This window comes from Schistocerca americana, chromosome 2, assembly GCF_021461395.2.
Source record: "Schistocerca americana isolate TAMUIC-IGC-003095 chromosome 2, iqSchAmer2.1, whole genome shotgun sequence".
Classification (NCBI taxonomy): domain Eukaryota; kingdom Metazoa; phylum Arthropoda; class Insecta; order Orthoptera; family Acrididae; genus Schistocerca; species Schistocerca americana.
In genome coordinates this window covers 293398167-293424463 of record NC_060120.1, presented here as the reverse complement: position 1 = coordinate 293424463, position 26297 = coordinate 293398167, and the positions used below count along the sequence as shown (strand labels likewise).

The following is a 26297-nucleotide window of genomic DNA, read 5'->3' as shown; positions in this document are numbered from 1 at the left end:
AGCTTGTCCTCCTCGACAGAAAGCTCAGGTGCAGCCCCCTGAAACAATTATACCACCAGAGATGCTTGGAAATGGTGTTAAATTAAAAATTGCGGTGCCCTTTCTGAGACTCTAATCCTAATCCTTTTGGACAGAGAGCCCAAGTGAACCCCCCAAGACTGCAGAGAGTGGAAGCTGAATCTGCATTCTCCTTTATGGACGCCCGCGAACTAACGAACTTGGAAGCAGTCTTAGTTCCCCTTCCTACCCTCATCCCTCCCTCCCTACCTCCTTCCCTTCCTGCCAGAATTTCCCTACTGCAGGTAGGGACAGATGCCAGTTCTGTCTCACCGCAGTTGGTGCACGAAGAGATCCTTCTGTTGGCATTGATATATTGTCTCTAGTCTGTGGAAATCAGTCTGTGGAAATCAGCTTTGAATACAGTCCAGAGACACTTTTTATTTTCATTGTTTCCAACATGAAGTGTCTAGTAACCACAGTTTTGTCAGCTATCAGCCGCCTATAGTGAGTTAGCAGTCTAGTTAAAAGTTGATTAACTCTCTACACTAAATTGTTGATTTCTTAGGATGGATAGGGTGTGTGACTGCTGTGTACGGACACAGGAGGAGCTAGCCACTGTTCGCAAACAGCTGGATGTGTTGATGGCCACGGTCAGCCGTCTTCGGGCTGCTGCCTCGTATTGTAGCGGGAGTGGGGAGTCTGGTGCGTCGCATGGTACTCCCCAGGTGTTACATGCTTCGCCCACGGTCCCTGCTGTCGAGACATCTTCGCGGGTACTGGGCGCGGATGGGCCACCCTCTCCCCAAGGAGAGTTTGGCGGGTTCAGCAGCGTTCGCGTCGCGGAGGGTCAATGTGGAGGCTGGCCGTGTGGTATCGCCGGCTCTGCCTGTGAGTGGACATGTGGCCGCTCCTTCAGCAAGCTCCAAGCAGGCACACGGGGGGAGAAGGGGTTTGCTAGTGAATGGGAGCTCCAATGTTAGGAGGGTGGTGGAGCCCCTAAGGGAAATAGCGGAAAGGTCGGGGAAGAAGGCCAGTGTTCACTCTGTCTGCTAGCCAGGGGTCTCATCCGAGACGCTGAGGAGGCCCTGCCGGACGCGATAGAGAGCACTGGGTGCACCCGATTGCAAATTGTTGCTCATGTCGGCACCAATGACTCCTGCCGTCTGGGTTCAGAGGTCATCCTCAGTTCATGCAGGCAGTTGGTGGAGTTGGTGAAGGCGGAAAGCCTCGCTCACGGGGTGGAATCTGAGCTAACTACACTCCTGGAAATTGAAATAAGAACACCGTGAATTCATTGTCCCAGGAAGGGGAAACTTTATTGACACATTCCTGGGGTCAGATACATCACATGATCACACTGACAGAACCACAGGCACATAGACACAGGCAACAGAGCATGCACAATGTCGGCACTAGTACAGTGTATATCCACCTTTCGCAGCAATGCAGGCTGCTATTCTCCCATGGAGACGATCGTAGAGATGCTGGATGTAGTCCTGTGGAACGGCTTGCCATGCCATTTCCACCTGGCGCCTCAGTTGGACCAGCGTTCGTGCTGGACGTGCAGACCGCGTGAGACGACGCTTCATCCAGTCCCAAACATGCTCAATGGGGGACAGATCCGGAGATCTTGCTGGCCAGGGTAGTTGGCTTACACCTTCTAGAGCACGTTGGGTGGCACGGGATACATGCGGACATGCATTGTCCTGTTGGAACAGCAAGTTCCCTTGCCGGTCTAGGAATGGTAGAACGATGGGTTCGATGACGGTTTGGATGTACCGTGCACTATTCAGTGTCCCCTCGACGATCACCAGTGGTGTACGGCCGGTGTAGGAGATCGCTCCCCACACCATGATGCCGGGTGTTGGCCCTGTGTGCCTCGGTCGTATGCAGTCCTGATTGTGGCTCTCACCTGCACGGCGCCAAACACGCATACGACCATCATTGGCACCAAGGCAGAAGCGACTCTCATCGCTGAAGACGACACGTCTCCATTCGTCCATCCATTCACGCCTGTCGCGACACCACTGGAGGCGGGCTGCACGATGTTGGGGCGTGAGCGGAAGACGGCCTAACGGTGTGCGGGACCGTAGCCCAGCTTCATGGAGACGGTTGCGAATGGTCCTCGCCGATACCCCAGGAGCAACAGTGTCCCTAATTTGCTGGGAAGTGGCGGTGCGGTCCCCTACGGCACTGCGTAGGATCCTACGGTCTTGGCGTGCATCCGTGCGTCGCTGCGGTCCGGTCCCAGGTCGACGGGCACGTGCACCTTCCGCCGACCACTGGCAACAACATCGATGTACTGTGAAGACCTCACGCCCCACGTGTTGAGCAATTCGGCGGTACGTCCACCCGGCCTCCCGCATGCCCACTATACGCCCTCGCTCAAAGTCCGTCAACTGCACATACGGTTCACGTCCACGCTGTCGTGGCATGCTACCAGTGTTAAAGACTGCGATGGAGCTCCGTATGCCACGGCAAACTGGCTGACACTGACGGCGGCGGTGCACAAATGCTGCGCAGCTAGCGCCATTCGACGGCCAACACCGCGGTTCCTGGTGTGTCCGCTGTGCCGTGCGTGTGATCATTGCTTGTACAGCCCTCTCGCAGTGTCCGGAGCAAGTATGGTGGGTCTGACACACCGGTGTCAATGTGTTCTTTTTTCCATTTCCAGGAGTGTATTTGTAGCGTCGTTCCCAGAACCGATAGCGGTTTGGAGCCGAGTGGAAGGCTTAAACCAGAGGCTCAGACGATTCAGCGGTGATCTACGGTGCAAATTTCTCGACCTCTGCTATCGGGTGGAGAAATGTATGATCCCCCTGAATAGGTCAGGCGTGCACTACACGCAGGAAGCGGCTACAAGGGTAGCAGAGTACGTGTGGAGTGCATATGTGGGTTTTTTAGGTTAGATAATACCCTCCCTAGGCCCGACAACACGCCTCCTGAGACGCGACAAGATTCATGTGGTAATAGTAAACTGCAGGAGCGTCTATAGAAAGGTCCCAGAACTGCTCTCATTAATAAACGGTCACAAAGCCCACATAGAACTAGGGAAGGAAAGTTGGCTGAAACCAGATGTAAACAGTAATGAAATTCTAATCTCAGATTGGAATGCATACCGCAGAGACAGGCTGGACAGTGAAGGGGGAGGCGTTTTTATAGCAATAAAAAGTGCAATGGTATCGAAGGAAATTGACGGAGATCCGAAATGTGAAATAAATTGGGTGAAGGTCACGGTTAAAGAGGCTCAAACATGGTAATTGGATGTCTGTAGAGGCTCCCTGGCTCAGCAGCTGTTGTGGCAGGGCACCTGAAGGAAAATTTGGAAAATATTACGAATGGATTTCCTGACCATGTTATAGTTCTGGGTGGAGACATTAATTTACCGGATATAGAATGGGAGACTCAAACGCTTATAATGGGTGGCAGGGACAAAGAATCCAGTGAATTTTTTCTTAAGTGCATTATCTGGAAACTACCTTGAGCAGTTAAACAGAGAACCGACTCGTGGCGATAACATATTAGACTTTCTGATGACAAACAAACCCGAACTATTCGAAACAGTTAACGCAGAACAGGGAATCAGAGATCATAAAGCGGTTACTGCATCGATGATTTCAGCCGCAAATAGAAATATTAAAAAAGTTAGGAAGGTTTTTCTGTTTAGCAATAGTGACAAAAAGCAGATTTCAGATTACTTGACAGCTCAACACAAAGGTTTTATCTCAAGTATAGATTGGGTTGACGATCAGTGGACAAAGTTCAAAACCATCGTACAATACCCATAAAATGAGTACATGCCAAGCAAGATCATAAGAGATGCAAAAGAGCCACCGTGGTACAACAACCGAGTTAGAAAACTGCTACGGAAGCAAAGGGAACTTCACAGCAAACATAAACATAGCCAAAGCCTTGCAGACAAACAAAAATTACACGAATCGAAATTTAGTGTGAGGAGGGCTATGCGAAAGGCGTTCAGCGAATTCGAAGGCGACGTTCTATATACTGTCTTGGCAGAAAATCCTAAGAAATTTTGGCCTTATGTCAAAGCGGTAGGTGGATCAAAACAAAATGTCCAGACGCTCTGTGACCAAAATGGTACTGAAACAGAGGATGACAGATTAAAGGCCGAAATACTAAATGTTCTTTTCCAAAGCTGTTTCACAGAGGAAGACTGCACTGTAGTTCCTTCTCTAGATTGCCGCACAGATGACAAAATGGTAGATATCGAAATAGATGACAGAGGGATATATAAACAATTAATATCGCTCAAGAGAGGAAATGCCGCTGGACCTGATGGGATACCAGTTCGATTTCACACAGAGTACGCGAAGGAACTTGTCCCCCTTCTTGCAGCGTTGTACCGTACAGTCTCTAGAAGAGCGTAGAGTTCCAAAGGATTGGAAAAGGGCACAGGTCATCCCCGTTTTCAAGAAGGGACATCGAACAGATGTGCAGAACTATAAACCTAACTATATCTATAACGCCTATCAGTTGTAGAATTTTGGAACACGTATTATGTTCGAGTATAATGACTTTTCTGGAGACTAGAAATCTACTCTGTCGAAATCAGCATGGGTTTCGAAAAAGACGATCGTGTGAAGCCCAGCTCGCGCTATTCGTCCACGAGACTCAGAGAGCCATAGACACGGGTTCCCAGGTAGATGCCGTGTTGCTTGAGTTCCGCAAGGCGTTTGATACAGTTCCCCACAGTCATTTAATGAACAAAGTAAGAGCATATGAAATATCAGACCAATTGTGTGATTGTATTGAAGAGTTCCTAGATAACAGAACGCAGCGTGCCATTCTCAATGGAGAGAAGTCTTCCCAAGTAAGAGTGATTTCAGGTGTGGCGCAGGGGAGTGTCGTAGGGCCGTTGCTATTCACAATATATTTAAATGACCTTGTGGATAACATTGGAAGTTCACCGAGGCTTCTTGGGGATGATGGTGCAGTATATCGAGAGGTTGTGACAATGGAAAACTGTACTGAAATGCGGGAGGATGTGCAACAGGTTGACGCATGGTGCAGGGAATGGCAATTGAATCTCAATGTAGACAAGTGTAATGTGCTGCTAATACTTAGAAAGAAAGAAGAAAGATCCTTTATCTTTTAGCTACAATATAGCAGGTCAGCAACTGGAAGCAGTTAATTCCATAAATCATCTGGGAGTAGGTATTAGGAGTGATTTAAAATGGATTGACCATACAAAATTAATCGTCGGTAAAGCAGATGCAAGACTGAGATTCATCGGAAGAATCCTAAGGAAATGCAATCCGAAAACACAGGAAGTATGTTACAGAACGCTTGTTCGCCCACTGCTTGAATACTGCTCAGCAGTGTGGGATCCGTACCAGATAGGGTTGATAGAAGAGATAGAGATGATCCAACGGAGGGCAGCGCGCTTCGTTACAGGATCATTTAGTAATCGCGAAAGCGTTACGGAGATGATAGATAAACTCCAGTGGAAGACCCTGCAAGAGAGACGCTCATTACCTCGGTACGGGCTTTCGTTGAAGTTTCGAGAACATACCTTCACCGAGGAGTCAGGGAGTATATTGCTCCCTCCTACGTGTATCTCGCAAAGAGACCATGAGGATAAAATCAGAGAGATTAGAGCCCACACAGAGGCATACCGACATCTTTCTTTCCACGAACAATACGAGACTGGAATAGAAGGGAGAACCGATAGAGGTACTCAAGGTACCCTCCGCCACACAGCGTCAGGGGTGGCTTGCGGTGTATGGATGTAGATGTAGATGTAGAGGGTAAGATAAAGAGAATGTTTCTTGATATGTGTTAAACGTATTTATCAGAGAGACTGCGGCACTCTGGAACAACAACGAAATTCCAGAGCACGCTCCACATCGCTTTTTCAAACGGCCAGCTGCTGCCGCCTCGCCACACTAAGTCGTCTACTACCCTTCTAGCCGAAATCGCTAGGGGCAATGGTCCTTCGCCAACACAAAAGCATGTATAGTCAACTAAACAGTAGGAGATAAAAGGACGACCACCCCAACTGCTACCTCTTCATCTAAAATATAGCGACACAGCCCCAAAATGTGACCTCAGCTGGTTGGAGAATGGCTGTGTCTGGCGACCACCCACAACAGACGCACCCCGCCATGCCACCAACAGCCTGAAATTCTGTGATGGAGGACAATTGCATTTAACGTCAATGCAACTATTTCTTGCAATCTCTTAAAAGCATTTCTCAGAAAGAATGGACTGCTCTGGAACAACAGCGAAATTTCAGAGAACACACCACATGGTTTATTCAAAAGTCGGCTGCTTCGGAAACAGGAAGCCATCTGCCTAAAGTGACCGGACCCCAGACCACCCTGACACACGACAGTGGCTGGGCAGTCAGCATTACCGACATTGAAAACAGCTACACATACAGTAGAGCACAATGCAGGCATCCCTCAGAAAAAAAACTGTGATACATGGAGGCTATAGTGACTGCGGGCTGTTTGTCTAAAATGACAGCCGCGACCTCCTATGGAACACGACCACCCCGGCTTTAGTACCTCAGTCATTCCGAACACTGCGCTGTAACATAAGTATTTAACATCAGCACGTCTCCAATAATCAAGCATCTATTATAAAAGGAAAACACACATGCAACAAAATAAATGTCCACTTCCCACGAAAATAGAGCAAGTCATTTTCTTTTAGTTTTATGAGCAAAACTGGTCTAGTTCTTACGTCCAACTGCAGGGTACAATTCGCATATAATTATTTTGCGACATCCAGCGAAGTGCCCCGCCGCCGATTACAGATGATCAGCAGACACATGCCCACTCTACGTAAATCCGGGTAAAAACGCTATTTAGATACGAAAAATACGGATCACTGCAATATGTCCCCGTTATTTCCAAATCATCAGCAGAGTAAAGAAAAAGCCTAAATTAAAATTCCGAAGAAAAAACATATATTTTGAGCAATTTCTTTCAGCCTGGTGGACAAATTACACCACCTCAGAACGTGTATCACGTTCAAATCAATGTCTGTAAATAAACTGCCATGCATGTGTGTATTACAAATGTTTCAAACACGTGAAATAACATTACACCATACAATCTCTCACGCCATTGGCTCACATGTCGGAACAAATGCTATCATCTTACGTTCGACAACAACAAGCTATTATTTAAGAGAACCCAGCTGTTTTGTACATTATGGAAGGTCTCGTTTTACCTGTGCGAAGTAACATACTGGCGTTTAAGAAACAAGTCGAGAAAGTCTGTCTTGTAATAGAACCTATAAGATTTCACCAAGTGTCTCTCTCTTCCAATACATCGAAGCCAATTACCGTCTGCGTGAGCCGGCCGAGTTGGCCGAGCGGTTCTACAGGCTGCGGTCTGGAACCGCGCGACCCCTGCGGTCGCAGGTTCAAATCCTGCCTCGGGCATGGATGTGTGTGATGTCCTTAGGTTAGTTAGGTTTAAGTAGTTCTAAGTTCTAGGGGACTGATGACCTCAGAAGTTAAGTCCCATACTGCTCAGAGCCATTTGAACCATTTTTGAACCGTCTGCATGCCCGCATTTGACATTTTGATGCATAACTCACCTCTGCCGACACGTTTGTGAAGTTCCTGTCACAAAGCAGCAGATTCTTGCATTCTAGTTTTGCAAACAATTTCCTCATCACAGGCTGTTTCGCGCACTCTACTCACAGGTCGAGAAAAAAACTATTAATTCTGGATTTCTCTACGAACTGTAATTCAAATCATGTCTAGTTCATAATTGTAGCTTATGAGGTATGAAATAACACAGGACGTGCCATAACACCTATTTTTAAACATGCAATTGTGACAATATCAATAAATACAGCTATGATTCCACGAGAATAGATACAGTCGTTACCTATTTTTATGGACAAAATCGGTATAGTTTTGAGACAACTATCTACAGGGTTATTACAAATGATTGAAGTGATTTCACAGCTCTACAATAACTTTATTATTTGAGATATTTTCACAATGCTTTGCACACACATACAAAAACTCAAAAAGTTTTTTTAGGCATTCACAAATGTTCGATATGTGCCCCTTTAGTGATTCGGCACACATCAAGCCGATAATCAGGTTCCTCCCACACTCGGCGCACCATGTCCCCATCAATGAGTTCGAAAGCATCGTTGATGCGAGCTCGCAGTTCTGGCACGTTTCTTGGTAGAGGAGGTTTAATCACTGAATCTTCCACATAACCCCACAGAAAGAAATCGTATGGGGTTAAGGCAGGAGAGCGTGGAGGCCATGACGTGAATTGCTGATCATGATCTCCACCACAACCGATCCATCGGTTTTCCAGTCTCTTGTTTAAGAAATGCCGAACATCACGATGGAAGTGCGGTGGAGCACCATCCTGTTGAAAGATGAAGTCGGCGCTGTCGGTCGCCAGTTATGGCATGAACCAATTTTCCAGCATGTCCAGATACGCATGTCCTGTAACGTTTTTTTCGCAGAAGAAAAAGGGGCTGTAAACTTTAAACCGTGAGATTGCACAAAACACGTTAACTTTTAGTGAATTGCGAATTTGCTGCACGAATGCGTGAGGATTCTCTACCGCCCAGATTCGCACATTGTGTCTGTTCACTTCAACATTAAGAAAAAATGTTGCTCCATCACTGAAAACAATTTTCGCACTGAACGCATCCTCTTCCATGAGCTGTTGCAACCGCGCCGGCCGAAGTGGCCGTGCGGTTAAAGGCGCTGCAGTCTGGAACCGCAAGACCGCTACGGTCGCAGGTTCGAATCCTGCCTCGGGCATGGATGTTTGTGATGTCCTTAGGTTAGTTAGGTTTAACTAGTTCTAAGTTCTAGGGGACTAATGACCTCAGCAGTTGAGTCCCATAGTGCTCAGAGCCATTTGAACCACTTTGTTGCAACCGCGCCGAAAATTCAAAGCGTTTGACTATGTCATCGGTTGTCAGGGCGTGTAGCAATTGAAAACGGTAAGGCTTCTGCTTTAGCCTTTTCCTGAAGATTTTCCAAACCGTCGGCTGTGGTACGTTTAGCTCCGTGCTTGCTTTATTCGTCGACTTCCGCGGGCTACGCGTGAAACTTGCCCGCACGCGTTCAACCGTTTCTTCGCTCACTGCAGGCCGACCCGTTGATTTCCCCTTACAGCGGCATCCAGAAGCTTTAAATTGCGCATACCATCGCCGAATGGAGTTATCAGTTGGTGGATCTTTGTTGAACTTCGTCCTGAAGTGTCGTTGCTCTGTTATGACTGACTGATGTGAGTGCATTTCAAGCACGACATACGCTTTCTCGGCTCCTGTCGCCATTTTGTCTCACAGCGCTCTCGAGCGCTCTGGCGGCAGAAACCTTTATGAGTTTTTCTACGTATCTGTAGTGTGTCGTGACCATATGTCAATGAATGGAGCTACAGTGAATTTATGAAATCGCTTCAATCATTTGTAATAGCCCTGTACATCCAAAATTTAAGCCGTTACAGCACTCTTTGTCACAGCGCCTCCTATAAGATGTTACCGTTTTCTCTCTTCCAGTATAATGGAAAACAATTACCGCCTGCGTGTTGCCATCGATTATATTACATATACATATATCCATGTACCACTCCATTGGCGCTGGAGGACAGTGCTCGAAGTCATTTGCACAGATCTGCAAAAATGTTTTGTCGTCTGTACTGAGGAAGACCATATTTGACAGCCTATCAGTCACACGAGAGGTTCCCTCTATTATTCCTCCATAAGCAGTTTAATATACTGCTTTCTCGGTTGGAACACATCCAACCAGTTTACACCGCAATACACTTTAATTTTTCTACCACGACTTCGAGGTCAGCGTCAGCTGCTGTTAAACCGACATTAACACCTTTAGCTCTCACGCGAAGCTGAACATCGCTTGGTGTAAATTATGCTATTCCTACAGCACACAGTTTGGTAGAAATAAAACACAGAGGCGATGTTTCCCATTGACATAAATGTGGAAGACATCGCAACATATAGAAATTGGAAGAGCCTGCTGTATTGTAAAGCGTTTCCGACAGGTCTCCGAAAGTGATGACCTGTACAGTTAATCCCATCTTCCCCAGTGAGAGGTTAGCGAATGTTTCAATGTTCCACTTCGAAGAGCATTGCTCCGTCATTCTGTAGTCATGTACATGTGTTGACCGCCGCTGAGAAGTGCTGTTCACAACATTCGCGATATAGTACAAATAAAAAGAGGTACTGTTATCTTATTTGAGCAAAACTAAATATAAAAAAATAAAAATATGTGGAGGTTATCGCAGCATATGGAAACAGGGCGATTCTGCTGCATTGAGGAATGCTTCCAAACAACTGTCTGAAGGTGATGACCTCTACATTTAATCCCATATTCCACAGCGACACCGAGCGAGGTGGCGCAGTGGTTAGCACACTGGACTCGCATTCGGGAGGACGACAGTTCAATCCCGCGTCCGGCCATCCTGATTTAGGTTTTCCGTGATTTTCCTAAATAGATCCAAGCAAATGCTGGGATGGTACCTTTGAAAGGGCACGGCCGATTTCCTTCCCCATCCTTCCCTCATCCGATGAGACCGATGACCTCGCTGTTTGGTCTCTTCCCTCCAAACAAACAACAACAACAACAACAACACAGCGACAAGTAGCACATATTCAGTGTTCCGCCAAGGCTCTCCATCGCGCCAAGTGGTGTCAGGAAGTCATCATGCCGCAACCAGCAGCGTACCCAGTGGATGGACGGGATGGGAAAGAAACCATTGATACTGGATGTTGTACTGTAACATAGACCGCAGATAATAGCAAGAACAATTTTAGCGATTTTACCAGTTGTTCCGTAATTTCAATGCCTTTCAGTGACACTCTAGAATGCTTCCCAATTTTTGTGCCATTGCTGAATCACCCATCCACTACTTTGTTAGTACCATACAACAGATTACAGATGCAGATATATGAGTGTGCAGTACATCTATTCGACCATGTACACCAAAGAATACTAGACAGCGTCCTATACCGATTCAAAGAGCTTATCTACAAAGGAATCATAGTGCAGAATTTACGATTACGACTGGCCATCTGTCCCATTGTTGATGGGCACCACAGATTTATTTATTTTTTTATTTAATTACACGTCATGTTCCGTAGGACCAAATTGAGAAGCAAATCTCCAAGGACATGGAACATGTCAGTACATGAAATTACAACATAAAAGTAAAAACAGATAAAAATAAAATGTTTATGAACCCGAAATAAGTCAGTTCATAAGTTTAAGTAAAAGCAATCAAAACACAACAAGAATCAGCTTAATTTCTCATGGAACTCCTCCACATATTAGAAGGAGTGACCCATGAGGAAACTCTTCGGATAGCTGTTGGAAACTCTCTACAATACTGCAATTCTTCCAGTTTCCATATGTTGCGATGTCGTCCATTTTTTTGTCAGTGAGAAACATCGTCTCCGTGTTTTATTTCTAACAAACTGAGTGTTCTGAGAGCTGCATAATTTACGCCATGCGATGTTGAGCTTTGTGTTAATGTCGGTTTAACAGCAACTGACGCAGACCTCGAAGTCATGGTAGAATCAGCAAAGTGTATGGATGTGTTGCACCAGAAAAAACAATTTATTAAACTGTTTATGAAGGAACAACACAGGAAACCTCTCGTGTGATTGATATTCTGTCGGATATGGTCTTCCTCCAATACAGACGACAAAACATTTTTGTAGATCTGTGCAAACGACTTCGAGCACTGTCTCCACCTCGAATAGAGCGATACGTGTATATGTAATGTGCTCGATGACAACACGCACACGGTAACAGGTTTTCGTTACATTGGAACACAGAAGACGATAATATCTCATGGACGCTCTGCTACAAGGAGTGCTATAACTGCTTAAAGTTTTGATGGAGATAGTTCTCTCAAAACTACATCCAATTTTCCTGTAGAACTGATAGCTATCGGCTGCGTCTATTCTTGTGGAAACATAGCTGTTTGGCCCGCGCGGGGTAGCCTCGCGGCCTGAGGGATTTTGTCACGGTCCGCGAGGTTCCCCCGTAGGAGGTTCGAGTCCTCCCTCGGGTATGGGTGTGTGTGTCGTCCTTGGCGTAAGTTAGTTTAGATCAGATTAAGTAGCGTGTAAGCTTAGGGACAGATGACCTCAGCAGTTTGGTCCCATAACACCTTACCACAAATCTCCAAAAAAATTTCATAGCTGTTTGTATTGTTATCGTCATGAACGCGTGTTTAAAAATAGATGTTATCATACGTCCTGTGTTATTTTATACTCCATATACCTCTAATCGTAAAGGAGACATGACTTGAATTACAGCTCGTAATGGTGCTCAGAAATGATAGTTTGCGTGAAACAGACTGTGATGAGTAAATTGCTTACAAAGGTAGAATGCGAGAATCTGCTGCTGTATGGTAGAAACATTACAGACATGTCGGTAGAGGTGGTATATGCATAAAAAATGTCAAATGTCAAATTTCACGCAGGCGGTAATTGGTTTCGATGTATCAGAAGAGAGAGACACTTGGTGAAATCTTATAGAAGGTTTTAATACAGGACAGACTCTCACGATTTATTTCGTAAACGCCAGTATAGTATACGATCCATCGCATTGCTAAAATGAGACCTTCCATAATGTACAAACCAGTTAGATCCTCTTGAATTGTAGCTTGTTGTTGTCGAACATAAAATGATTGTAATTTTTCCGACATTTGAGCCAGTGGCGTGAGAGATTGTATTCTCTAATGTTATTTTACATGCCTGAAATGTTTGCAATACACACGTGCATGACAGTTTATTTACTGACATTGATTTCAACGTGATAGACGTTCTCAGGTGGTGTAATTTGTCCACCGAGCTGAAAGAAATTGCTCAAGATAGACGTTTTTCCTTCGTAATTTAAATTCACGCTTTTTCTTTACTCTGATGGTAGTTCGGAAACAACGGGGGCATATGGACATATTGCGGTGATCGGTATTTTTCGCATCAAAATAGCGTTTTCTTCCCGATTTTACGTAGGGCGGGCTAGTCTCTTCTGATCATCTATAATCCGTGGCGGTGCACTTCACTGGACGTCGCAAATTAATGATATGCGAATTGTATCTTGCAGTTGAACATAGAAAGTATACCGATTTTGCTCTTAAAACTAAAAGAAAATGACTTGACCTATTTTCGTGGAAAATGGACATTTATTGTTGTCACAATTGTTTTTTCCTTTTATAATAGATGCTTCATTGTAGGAGACCCATTGATGTTAAATAAGAATGTATGAGGCTGCTCTGTGGTCTGTGGTCGCTTTAGGCAAAAGGCTTCCTGTTTTTCAAGGCAGCCCACTTTTGAAAAAGCCATCTGGAGAGTTCTCTGGAATTTCGCTGTTGTGAAGGAGTCCAGTCTTTCTGAGAATTATGTTTAACAGTTTGCAAGCAAGAGCTGCATTGACGTTAAATACAATTGTTCTCCATCGCAGAAATGCAGGCTGCAGGAAGCGTGGGGGGCATATCTATTGTGGGTGGTCGCTGGACACATACGTGCTCCAACCAGTGGAGGTGGCATGTGCGGGTTGTGTCACTATACTGTAGACGAAGAAGTTGCACTTGGGGCAGCCGTCCTTTTATCTCCTATTCTTTAGGTGACTACACATGCTTTTGTGTTCACGAAGGACTATCAGCTCAGCGTGGTCAGCGACCACAGCCAGCTTATGCCGCGCCAAAAGGGCTGCGGGCTGCTAAGCATGGCATGGTGGCAGCAGCTTGAAGTTTGAAAAAGTGATGTGGAGTGTTCTCCAGAATTTCGTTGTAATTCCAGAAGGGCTGCAGTCTTTCCTAGAAATACATTTAACAGATTCTCTTCTTCTTACCTTTCGTCTATCTGTGACTGATTTCCGCTGACTGGAGTTAGTATATCAATATCACCAGAAGGATCTCCTTGTACACGGCCAGTGGTAAGGCAGAACGGGGATGTATTCTACCTATGGTGGGAGAGATGGATGGTGGGATGAAGGGAGGGATGAGGTATGGAAGGGAGGTAAGACTGCTTCCAATTTGGCTACTTCATAGGCGCCCATCGAGGAGAATGCACGTTCAACTTTTGCCCCCTCCGCAGTCTTTCAGGATGACGATTTTCCCCACTACAGGTGTTGTATTATGACCTATTCGATAAAAGTGCTGATTTTTTCGTGACAATTTTGAAACACAATGACGTATTTTTCCGTCAGTTATTGTAGTGCGTATTGGTTTTGATTACCTGGGCTGCAGGGTAATTGTCGAGCAGGCATCTGTAGCGAACTCTGACTTCAAACAACGACAGATATTCTCCTCAGATATATGTTTACAGGTAACACACTTTGTCCAATAGCAGCATCTCATCAGTTGAACATATTTCTCTTCAAATGGTTCAAATGGTTCAAATGGCTCTGAGCACTATGGGACTCAACTGCTGTGGTCATAAGTCCCCTAGAACTTAGAACTACTTAAACCTAACTAACCTAAGGACAGCACACAACACCCAGCCATCACGAGGCAGAGAAAATCCCTGACCCCGCCGGGAATCGAACCCGGGAACCCGGGCGTGGGAAGCGAGAACGCTACCGCACGACCACGAGATGCGGGCTTCAAATGGTTCAAATGGCTCTGAGCACTGTGGGACATAACATCTCAGGTCATCAGTCCCCTAGAACTTAGAAGTACTTAAACCTAACTAACCTGAGGACATCACACACGTTCATGCCCGAGGCAGGATTCGAACCTGCGACCGTAGCGGTCGCACGATTCCAAACTGAAGTGCCTAGAACCACTCAGCCACAGCCGTATTTTTCTCCAGAAACAATAAAGATAGTACCATGCACCCCAGCCATTTTCCCACCAGCTTGTAGGTGAATGGTAAAGTTTGAGTGGGACTGTCACTAGCTTCGAGTCGTATTGTGAAACTTTTTCCCGGCGGGATAACTCCAGTTGTATGACATCGTCAATTTTTGAGCTTTATTGCGATTTTAGGTGGCCCTTGTGTAGTGTTACGCATATAGTTGTGTAATTAGAGTCGACATTTATAAATAATTATGTAATTAGGACTGATCTTTACTTCATTTTCCCAAACAAAATAAATAAAGAACACTAACCTAACCTTCCTCTCCTGCATCTGAGCAGCTTGTATATGTTAGGAGGTGCACTTCGTCTCACTGTCCAGAAGGGCCAGGGTTTGAGTCCCAGAAAAGGCACTTCCATTTTTAATTTCCCACCAGCTCCATGCATCTCTGGTGGTATAATTGTGTTAGGGGGTACACTTGGGCTTTCCTTCCAGGAGAACCAGGACTCGATTCCCAGAGAGGGTATTTCCATCGTTAATTCCAAGATTGTTCCCAGGTGGGGGTGTGGTGGTTCATCAGCACAGCCCTGGAACAAATAAATTCCCACCAGAATTCGCAATTGCCACCAAAATTCGATATTCCTGCCAGAATTCGGAATTTCTGTCAATAGTACAGGTGGGGGAGGGGGAAGGGTTGGTTCAAATGGGTCTGAGCATTATGGGACATAACTGCTGAAGTCATCAGTCCCCTAGAAATTAGAACTATTTAAATCTAACTAACCTAAGGACATCACACACATCCATTCCTGAGGCATGATTCGAACCTGGGACAGTAGCGGACACGCGGTTCCACTCTGTAGCGACTAGAACCGCTCGGCCAGTCCGACCGGCCAGGGGGAAGGGGAACAGTGGGAAGGGAAGATGGTGTCGGGACCCATGTGCAGGCAGAGAACACAGAGAGTTATCTGGGGTTCGTGTGGGCATGGTCATTTGGGTGGGGTGGTTTGGAGGTAATTAATTGATTAGTTTAGTTAATTTGCTTATCAAATTAATATCAAAAGTGGGCTCATACCTCCATCTCCCTACTACAGTAAATGTCACTGTGATGCTTGACACCTCTCTTGTAGCTTTTGCCAGTGGAGTTTCTTGAGCATTTATGCAAAGTACTCACGCTGATTAAACAGTTCCATGACGAAAAGCGCTGCCTTTTGTTGGATCTTCTCTATCTCTTCTGTCACTTTTACCAGATAAACATTGGAATTGATGAACAGCACTCAATCATCGGTTGAACAAGGGCTTTATGAACCACCTCCTTCATGGATGAGTTACATTGCCTTAAGAGACTACCTATAAATTTCTGTCTGGCAGCTGCTTTTCCTACTGTCTGCTTTACGTAATCGGTCATTTCCATTTAAGATCGTTATAGAGACTAACTTCTAGATATCTTACCATAGATATTGTCTCAAGCAATTTTTCATCGGTACTATATTTGTACAGAAGTGGATTTCTTTTCCTATGCATACTCAATAAACATTAATTACTCATTATGAGCAGTTTGACTAATGGATTCTCCATAGACTCATTAAGGCACAAACTAACAACTTTTTTAAAACTTATTAGACATTGTGTTTTGCATACGTTTGTTCCAGACCTGCTTCTCTTTTTTATTTTTCTTTGTATGTAGGATAACTTGCTGTACAGCGCACATAGCAATGTGAGCTCACATGCTTTAAAGTACATACACTAACAAGCCAAAACCTTATGATCACTGTCCACCGTGACGCTGGATGCTGCTTGGTGGCGCTGCAGGCACTAGATGCAGTTACAAAAGCATGTGAGCGTAACAGACACGGACGGGGGATCACACTAGCGAAGATATGAGCTGCACGTGTAGTAATATATTCAGATAAGCGACTTTGACAAACTGTAGATTATTATTATGCAAAGCTTGTGAACGAGTATCTCGAAAACGACGAAGCTGGTCGAATGTTCGCGTGCTACTGTCATTAGCATCTACCGAAGGAGGTAGAAGTGCAGTGAAACTACCACCAGGTTGATAGAACATCTGTTAAGACATGAGACAATGACTTCCATGGAACTAGAGGTAGGTGTAGAGGGAAAAAACTGTAGAGGAAGACAGAGATTGGAATACATCCAGTAAATAATTGAGGACGTAGGTTGCTAGTGTTACTTAGAGAGGAAGAGGTTAGCACAGGACAGGAATTCGTAGTGGGCCGCATCAAACCACTCAGAAGATTGCTGAAAGAAAAAAATGTGCTAAATAGTAGGACATCCACGACTCTTCACAGAACGTTGTATTTGGAGGCTTGTCTGCTCTGTTAAGTAGGTTTTATTGTGGTCTGTGGAATCATTGCCGAAAAAGCACAATGCTGGTGCACGCACAAGTTTTTCGGATTGCCACCTGCATCCATTTATGGTTGATGTCTTCCTTGACGGCGACATCATCTTTCAGCAGCATAATTGTCCTAATCTCGGAGCCAGAATCGAGGAGGATTACAGTGAACTGACGTTGATGTCTCGGCAATCAAATTCGCCCGATGTAAGTTCTATGGGGTCCATCTGGGTCGCTATCGGAAGTCATCACTTCGTAGACAGCTAATGCCACGTAACGTCACAACACTATCAACAAATTGTCATATCCCTGATACGCAGAATCAGTGATGTCTCTCATTCCAAAGTCGGACAAAGAAGCTGTTAAGCAGATGGTCACAATGTTTTGGCTTTTCATTCAGTAAGGATCCTCAAGCACAGGTACAACAACATTACTGGGATGATTTATTTCTCTTCCTAAATGTGTATTTAGCTGAGTCCTCATCACTCTTCTCTCCCCCCCCCCCCCCCCTCTCTCTCTCTGTCTCTCTCTCTCTGTCTGCGTGTCTCTATTTTCGTTCCTTACCCAGGAAATTTGAGCTGTAACTTCTATTTGCCTCCCCAAAAGCCAAAAACCAGGCATAATTACAGGTCGGGGTTTATTCAGTATAAACACATTTGTAACCACATATTAAATGTATTCGTAGTTGCGAATATGGACAAAATCAGCGTAGAATGGAAATACGACGATGAAATTCTGTGCTGGATCGCGACTCGAACCCGAGTTTCCCATTTACTGCGAGCGCCGTAGCATTTGGCTGATCGTTTACGACCCGCGGTCACATCCAGACTTCCACATGTCGCCAACTACGCGTCTAAAACCTACATTCGTACACCAATTCTGCATCATAATTCAGATCAACAAAGGCATTGTAACATCGCACATTTGTTACTACCTCCATTATTGTGAGACAAACTATTTATTCAGATATACTTTTAAGTTCTGCTATTTTTAATTTCTAATGTTCACTGCGGTTTACACATGAAAACCAGCAGTTATGTTGTAGAGATAAATCCAGCAAGCAATCAGATATTGATGTTTCTGTTTACGTAATCTGGACTGAACATTTATTAGGAAAGCCATGAATATTTTTCTGAATTAAGTACTATATGAATTTTAAAATGAAGTTTCATTGTATGATAGTGCTTCCACTTGAAATCCTTTGCAGCCGCTGAAGGCCAAAGTCGACGATGCAGAGACTGATTTTGGGGAGTACCTGGGGCCCATTGAACCTCCGTACCCATCGCCAAAGTTTAAACGAAATTTCACTGTACTTCTTACTCAGGTACGTTCCATTCACGTTGTTCATCATGCTCCTTTTATCAGTTAATTCATAATTATTACACTGGTAAGCAATTATTGGCCTTGCAATGAATAGATGTTAAACTTAAAAAAAGTAACTTTGCACTGAAGCTGCAAGAGCCACAGAATATCATCTTCAGGTCGACTTGGCATAAATGAATTTTTTACTTTAAGTTGTGTCGGCTACAGCATATGCATTCCAATAGACCAGTCAGTGGCTAACGCCACTGAACTGTGCTACAGTTCTTGCTATTTTTATCTTTTTGGCAGGGACACGAAATGTGGAATGACTGGGGAGACCCGTTTCGGCTCTATCCACAGTTACCTTTTGACACTGTCCTTCCGTCTGATGCTAAATTCTTCGGTAAGGTGAAAAATATACCTGAATAAAATTATGGTAATGAGCTTCTTCACTGTTCTTGTAAGACAAAATTATGTCATTTTGTTTGGTTTGTCGTTGATGGTGAGTATCATTTGCTTAAATCTGAAGGAAATTTTTTCTGTTCATCAAATGAGCCACATAACTAAGAGGATTATCCTAAACAAATATTCACCACATAACATGTATTCCTAAGAAACGTTAGGTGTCTTTTGCTATACAATGAAATCCTGCAATGTATAGTTGAGTTATAGGTGATACGTGAACTGTAGCATAAGGCTTCCGTTTAGTTTCTGCAGTATGTAAATTGATAACATAGGTTGCAGCCGTAGAACGCATTTTATATGCCGTGCAATGTAGGGATGTTTATTTCAATTCCCATAATGTCGAATTCTGATATTACGTATACACAATCATACTTCACCATCAGATCACGCTGATACTTCCAGTTAATAAATAACTTAATAGTTTAGGTGTCTTAGTTTGCGGACGTGCTTAAAGAAGCACGAACTATACTGAACTCACAACAAAAACTACACTCCTGGAAATGGAAAAAAGAACACATTGACACCGGTGTGTCAGACCCACCATACTTGCTCCGGACACTGCGAGAGGGCTGTACAAGCAATGATCACACGCACGGCACAGCGGACACACCAGGAACCGCGGTGTTGACCGTCGAATGGCGCTAGCTGCGCAGCATTTGTGCACCGCCGCCGTCAGTGTCGGCCAGTTTGCCGTGGCATACGGAGCTCCATCGCAGTCTTTAACACTGGTAGCATGCCGCGACAGCGTGGACGTGAACCGTATGTGCAGTTGACGGACTTTGAGCGAGGGCGTATAGTGGGCATGCGGGAGGCCGGGTGGACGTACCGCCGAATTGCTCAACACGTGGGGCGTGAAGTCTCCACAGTACATCGATGTTGTCGCCAGTGGTCGGCGGAAGGTGCACGTGCCCGTCGACCTGGGGCCGGAGCGCAGCGACGCACGGATGCACGCCAAGACCGTAGGATCCTACGCAGTGCCGTAGGGGACCGCACCGCCACTTCCCAGCAAATTAGGGACACTGTTGCTCCTGGGGTATCGGCGAGGACCATTCGCAACCGTCTCCATGAAGCTGGGCTACGGTCCCGCACACCGTTAGGCCGTCTTCCGCTCACGCCCCAACATCGTGCAGCCCGCCTCCAGTGGTGTCGCGACAGGCGTGAATGGAGGGACGAATGGAGACGTGTCGTCTTCAGCGATGAGAGTCGCTTCTGCCTTGGTGCCAATGATGATCGTATGCGTGTTTGGCGCCGTGCAGGTGAGCGCCACAATCAGGACTGCATACGACCGAGGCACACAGGGCCAACACCCGGCATCATGGTGTGGGGAGCGATCTCCTACACTGGCCGTACACCACTGGTGATCGTCGAGGGGACACTGAATAGTGCACGGTACATCCAAACCGCCATCGAACCCATCGTTCTACCATTCCTAGACCGGCAAGGGAACTTGCTGTTCCAACAGGACAATGCACGTCCGCATGTATCCCGTGCCACCCAACGTGCTCTAGAAGGTGTAAGTCAACTACCCTGGCCAGCAAGATCTCCGGATCTGTCCCCCATTGAGCATGTTTGGGACTGGACGAAGCGTCGTCTCACGTGGTCTGCACGTCCAGCACGAACGCTGGTCCAACTGAGGCGCCAGGTGGAAATGGCATGGCAAGCCGTTCCACAGGACTACATCCAGCATCTCTACGATCGTCTCCATGGGAGAATAGCAGCCTGCATTGCTGCGAAAGATGGATATACACTGTACTAGTGCCGACATTGTGCATGCTCTGTTGCCTGTGTCTATGTGCCTGTGGTTCTGTCAGTGTGATCATGTGATGTATCTGACCCCAGGAATGTGTCAATAATGTTTCCCCTTCCTGGGACAATGAATTCACGGTGTTCTTATTTCAATTTCCAGGAGTGTATATATAAAGTGTAGCACAGATATTCATAATTATGATAAGATACTGTGAAAAAATATTCATGTTGTGCAACGGTCGTATGCCAAGTGTTTGGTAATCTCTGAGTATCTTATGTAATTCCTTTCATAATAGTAACTATTGCGCCCCCCCCCCCCACCCCACCGGAGGTTCGAGACCTCCCTTGGGCTGTGTGTGGGTGGGTGTGTGTGTTGTTCTTAGCATAAGTTATTGTAAGTTAGTTTACGTAATGTGTAAGTCTACGGACCGATGACCTCAGCGTTTTGATCCCTTAGGAATTCACACGTATTTGATACTTTTGTAAAGGCGAACTAGTGGGCACTAACCCCGATTTCCTTAACTACGTCAGAAATGATAAGCGCTCTGAACAAATCATTGAAAGACGCTGAGGACAGGAACGATTGCTCGAACAGAAACTGTTCGCGAAGTCTGACGAGCTAAAACAGTATCGGAGACTCAATAATCTTATAGACTGTTCGGAAGACAGGCAAATTAGTGATGAATCTAGACAGCGAGATGCAAGGCCTATAGCTGTAGGTGACACTGAACAACATTGGAAGAAGTCATGAATGGGACCCAGGGTGCCAAGTTCTACAAGACCAATGATAGTGAAGTTGGTGACGCACAAGAAAAGATGCGAAATGTTCAGCGCCAAGAAGAATATCGCGAATTCACGTCTGACAATATGAAAGGGTCTCACCTCAGAGATGTTAAACATTTTGAACAACGAAATTTCGAGATTTGGGCTACAAAACGTATGAACAAATGATGGCAGGATTATGGTGAAGACCGAAAAATGGAGAGAGGTCAGAATTCCATGCAAATGAACTCGAAATTCTGTGCTTTAGGAGATGAGAACAGTCAACCCTTGCTGTCACTAGTTTGTACGTTCACAGTTATTGCACAGTACAGTTAACCATGACGTATCTCAAAATGGTTCAAATGGCTCTGAGCACTTTGGGACTTAACGTCTGAGGTCATCAGTCCCCTAGAACTTAGAACTACTTAAACCTAACTAACCTAAGGACATCACACACATCCATGCCCGAGGCAGGATTCGAACCTGCGACCGTAGCGGTCGCGCGGTTCCAGACTTCGGCCGGCATATAAATTTAATCTCCCTTCAATTTTTATTTGGCAGCTTATCATCACACTGTTGTTGTCACTCATCATTAGTGCCATTAATAGTACACTCTGACGTTGTTTCGCTTTCTTTCAGTATTGTTGCGCGTAGATTACTCCAGCTCTGTTTACCGAGTTTCTTTTCTGCCGCAATTCGGCTGTTAAACGGCCGCTGCTGCCCCACTGGCCTTGGCCACATACCTGCCTCCCCCGTGGAGACACCTGCAGCTTTCACTCCATGGAACAAGGTACCCCCCCCCCCCCCCCCCACTACCGCCCCATTGGCGCGTTTCCTTGTGCCTGTTTCTGCCGCCAGCGGTGACCCAGAGCAGCAGGTGACCAGCAACGCCGTCCTCGGACGTTGTGCTTCTGAACAAACCAAGCTCTATGTTGCACCCGCAAATGTCAAGTCTCTGCCAGCATCTCGACGAGCTCCGTCATATGTTTGAAGACATAGACATTCATGAAATACTGCTGTCAGGGACCTGGCTCAGACCAAGCGGTCAACAATTTCAGTAAATCTGGATGGCCACATCTTTCTTAGACACAACAGATTTAATGGACAAGGAGAAGGAGTAGGGGTCTGCATATGCTCTCATTTATCACCTACTGTGCAACTCACGTCCAACAGTAATGAAGGTAAATAGGTGGAATATATTTCCATACAGATCCAATTCCTTAAGAGGAAGTGCTTGACGTACCTCCTACGGTAGGCGGATTGCCTGCTTCGACACTGCTCTTTGGTGTCTCGAACAGAAATCGGAGCGTATAATAATAGCTGGTAACACTAACATAAATTTTTGTACAATAGTCCTTCCAGTGTAAAACTGAAGCGGATGTTTTCTTCTTCAAAAATGTGGCTACCTCAGCTTGCTCTACCCATCATATGAACTGTAGTCTCACTATCATACCTACAGGGAGTAGGAAACACCTGTACTTACTTGGGAATGGTTTATTAATAAGGGGTTGGACCCCCATTTGACCGTACTACAGCCATGATTCTTCTTGGAATACTGGCAAGCAATGATTCTATGGTCTCCAGTGGAATGTTACGCCACTCTGCGATCAGAACCTGTTCTAACCCCTGTAGTGCCGAGGGAGGAGGAAATCTGCTCCGGAGTTTGCGATCTAATACTGCCCATAAGGGTTTGATAATATTCATGTCCGGGGACTGTGCTGGCCAGGGAAGACGGTGCAGTTCAGTTGCATACTCCACACTACTATTCTACTGTCCTAGCTTTGTGAATGGAAGCAATATCATCCTGAAATATGGCATCATTGTTGGAAAAACATTTGAATCATGGGATGCACCTGATCACCTAAAATGTCCACATAATAGATGGCTATTACACGGCCTTTGAAAGTAATGATGGGACCAGCAGAATCCCATGATATAGCTACCCACACCATGACAGTTCCACCTCCATGCTTAACCGTTGAAATCGAGCAATCGGGACTGTAGACTTCTTTTGGTGTTCTCCACGTAAACCTGGCCCGATGTAGGAAATAACAAAAACGTTGCCTCATCAGACCATATGATCTGTTTCCACTGAACAGTCGTCCACGATTTATGCTCCTGACACCATGTTTTACGCTTCTTTGCGTTGGTTGTTTTAACTAATAATTTCGGTATAGCAGCTTGTCCATGAATATTCGCTTGATGGAGTTCTTGGCGGACTGTGTCGATAGATACGGCGCTCGAAGATGGCTATTGAGCTCTACAGTCACTTTAGCCGCCGTAGTTTTGTGTTGTTTTGACACAATTCCTGTTAGGGTCATTTAGTTTTGATTTGCACCCACTATTACATTTACGCGATAATGTCTTTCCATGTTTTGTGTAGGCTGACTGTTGGACTGTTGACTGTTGACTGTTGGAACAGATGCTCCTGAAACATTCAATAAATTGGCTGTTTTGGTTACTGATGCTCCAGGTAATCGGGCAACCACGATCTGCCCTCTTTGGAACTCTTTTAGATCCTCCACTGCACCTCGACCTCGACCTCTGAAAGCAAATACGAAGTGCGCACTACTCGTAAACCACCTGCACTGACACCTAGTCCGTACTGAACACACGCAGTCCAGCGCGACACGTGCCTTACCTGCGTTGTTGACCCTCAAACACAACCATCCCATTCACATTATTTTGCTTATTCCCTGCATATTTGCTACGAAATCCCCAAATAGAGTAATTCGTGCCTCTCAAATATCTGCACCTGACGTGTGTGCCCATGACATAATTTTCACGACGAATGACCCAGAAAGAAACCACAGCTGTCTACATACCGAGACTTAAAACACATTAATGAATGTGAACTATCAACTGCGGCGCCATAAATAGTTTGAGGGCCGTCTTCTATTCCTTTCTCGGACATAAACGAAAAATTTCATTGATTTTATAGCAAACTTACTCAGCTATATAATAAATATACTCCCCTAAATACTGGAAAAGTATGAAGGAAACCTGCGCTGTGGCTGACTGAAGAACTAAAACAGCTTATGAATCTGAGATACACTGTACATTGGGCATATAGATTGCGCCCTATGCCCGAAAATCATATTGTTTACAAGCAGAAGAGGAACAGAGTCAGTTAGGCTGTGAGGGATGCTAAACTCAAGTGTTCCCATACATCAACCAACAACAGAAATAGACCAGCTGTCGTATGGAAAAAGCTGCATCGTCTTGGTGTAGGCAAACTGAAAGCTGTAGCTGATTCCGTTGCGCCAGCTGAAGAACTGAACTGATACTTCATTTCACCTACAAACATAATTCAATTGCAAACGAAACAGACACTTCATAGGGTAAACGACTGTAGCCACGAATATTTCTATCTAAACCTTGATAGTTGCAACACTGTCGAAAAATCAACAATGCATATCGAATCAGCATCTACTGAAAACGCTGGAAACACAGACCAAATGATAATGCTTCTTATTGGTCCACTGCTGCCCATTATAGTAGATACCTTCAACGACGCCTTAACCACAAGTGTTTTCCTTGAGGCCTGTAAACAGGAACTAGTTAAGCAACTATCTCAAAAGGACGTCGCCAAAGCACCCTCTGTTTACCGATCCGTTTGCAGCCTTTCTGCCCTGTCCAAGGCCTTAGAATATATAGTGCACGACTAGCTAATAAACCACCTAACTACAAACAACCTACTACACGAAAACGAATCAGGTTTCCGAAAACGTCACAGCACAAGATCAGCCTTAAACACTACAAGAGATGACGTGAAGTTTTGAGGTGACTCTCATGTGTTCCTTAAATTACAGCGAAGATTGTTAACTTCGACACTTTACTTGCCAAATTTAGCAGCCTCAATTTCTCACGAAGTGCAGTGCAATGGTTTCGCGCATACATGACGTCTTGCCAGCGATGCTTCGTGTATGGCATCATGATGTCACAATTGGGAGGGGGGCAGGTAGTATCAGGCGTCCCCCAGTGTTCGATATTAGGTCCTATTCTGTTTTCATTGTATTCATGACTTTTGTCCTATTGCAAATACCACATGTACGCTGATGACTTCCCGTTGTATGTAAGTGCAAAACCAATAAACCTGTACCGATCTGTACCGATCTTTGCGCACTATCGAAATGGGAACATCATCTAGGTTTAAGGCTCAACCCATCCAAAACCCACAAGCGGGTACTGGTTTGTCATTCTAGCCTTGTTATCCCCAAACATCGGGAATCCGCACCATTTTTAAATCCAAGTGGGATGTACATCAACTTCTCTCCCTCAGCAAAGAGTCTGGGAATAATAATAGACAAAAATTTAAATTTGGCTACGTAGCTGAAACAAGCAAGAAGGCATCAGTATCTATTCATGCCCTACAAAATTACAAAACGCTCTTCCCTCTTTACCTGGAAAGAAACTTGTACAAATACTTACACTTCCAGTTATTGATTACAGAGGTTTTGTCCTGCAAGGACTTTCCCAGGAAATCTCACGGTAGTTAAAACTGGTTTTGAATGCTTGTGTTCGTTATATGTGATGTTCTCTTTGATCCAATTTCACCATAATATGCACAGCTATCCTGACTGCTTGCAAACAAGCACAGAGATTTCCATATCCTATGTCTTCTCTACTGCCTTATCGATGTATACTGTCGCTCATTCACCTTCTTGTCCTTAAATCTCTTCTCTGATGCACATATCAGAAACATCTGTCCCATCAGAGCAAAATCTTTTCTGTTCCACTCCTTCGTTCAGCACTTTTTCTAAGTCCTTCTCAGAAGAAGGCACTCAAATCTGGAGTAGCCTCTCACATTGTATTAGAGAACTGAATAACATCTCCAGCTTCAGAAGACAGTTAATGACATAGCTAACAAATCAACAGTAATAGTTAC

General features: G+C 45.2%; 1 protein-coding gene across 1 annotated transcript in view; it reads left to right on the top strand.

Annotated features, from left to right (window-relative positions):
• LOC124593967 (exostosin-3-like) overlaps positions 1–26297 on the top strand; it is a 277190-nt gene that overhangs the window by 138055 nt on the left and 112838 nt on the right. Inside the window, exons 4-5 of the mRNA XM_047132316.1 lie at positions 18342–18458; positions 18746–18839. Of these exons, the coding sequence (XP_046988272.1) occupies positions 18342–18458; positions 18746–18839 (211 nt within the window). The remainder of the gene's footprint in view (positions 1–18341; positions 18459–18745; positions 18840–26297) is intronic.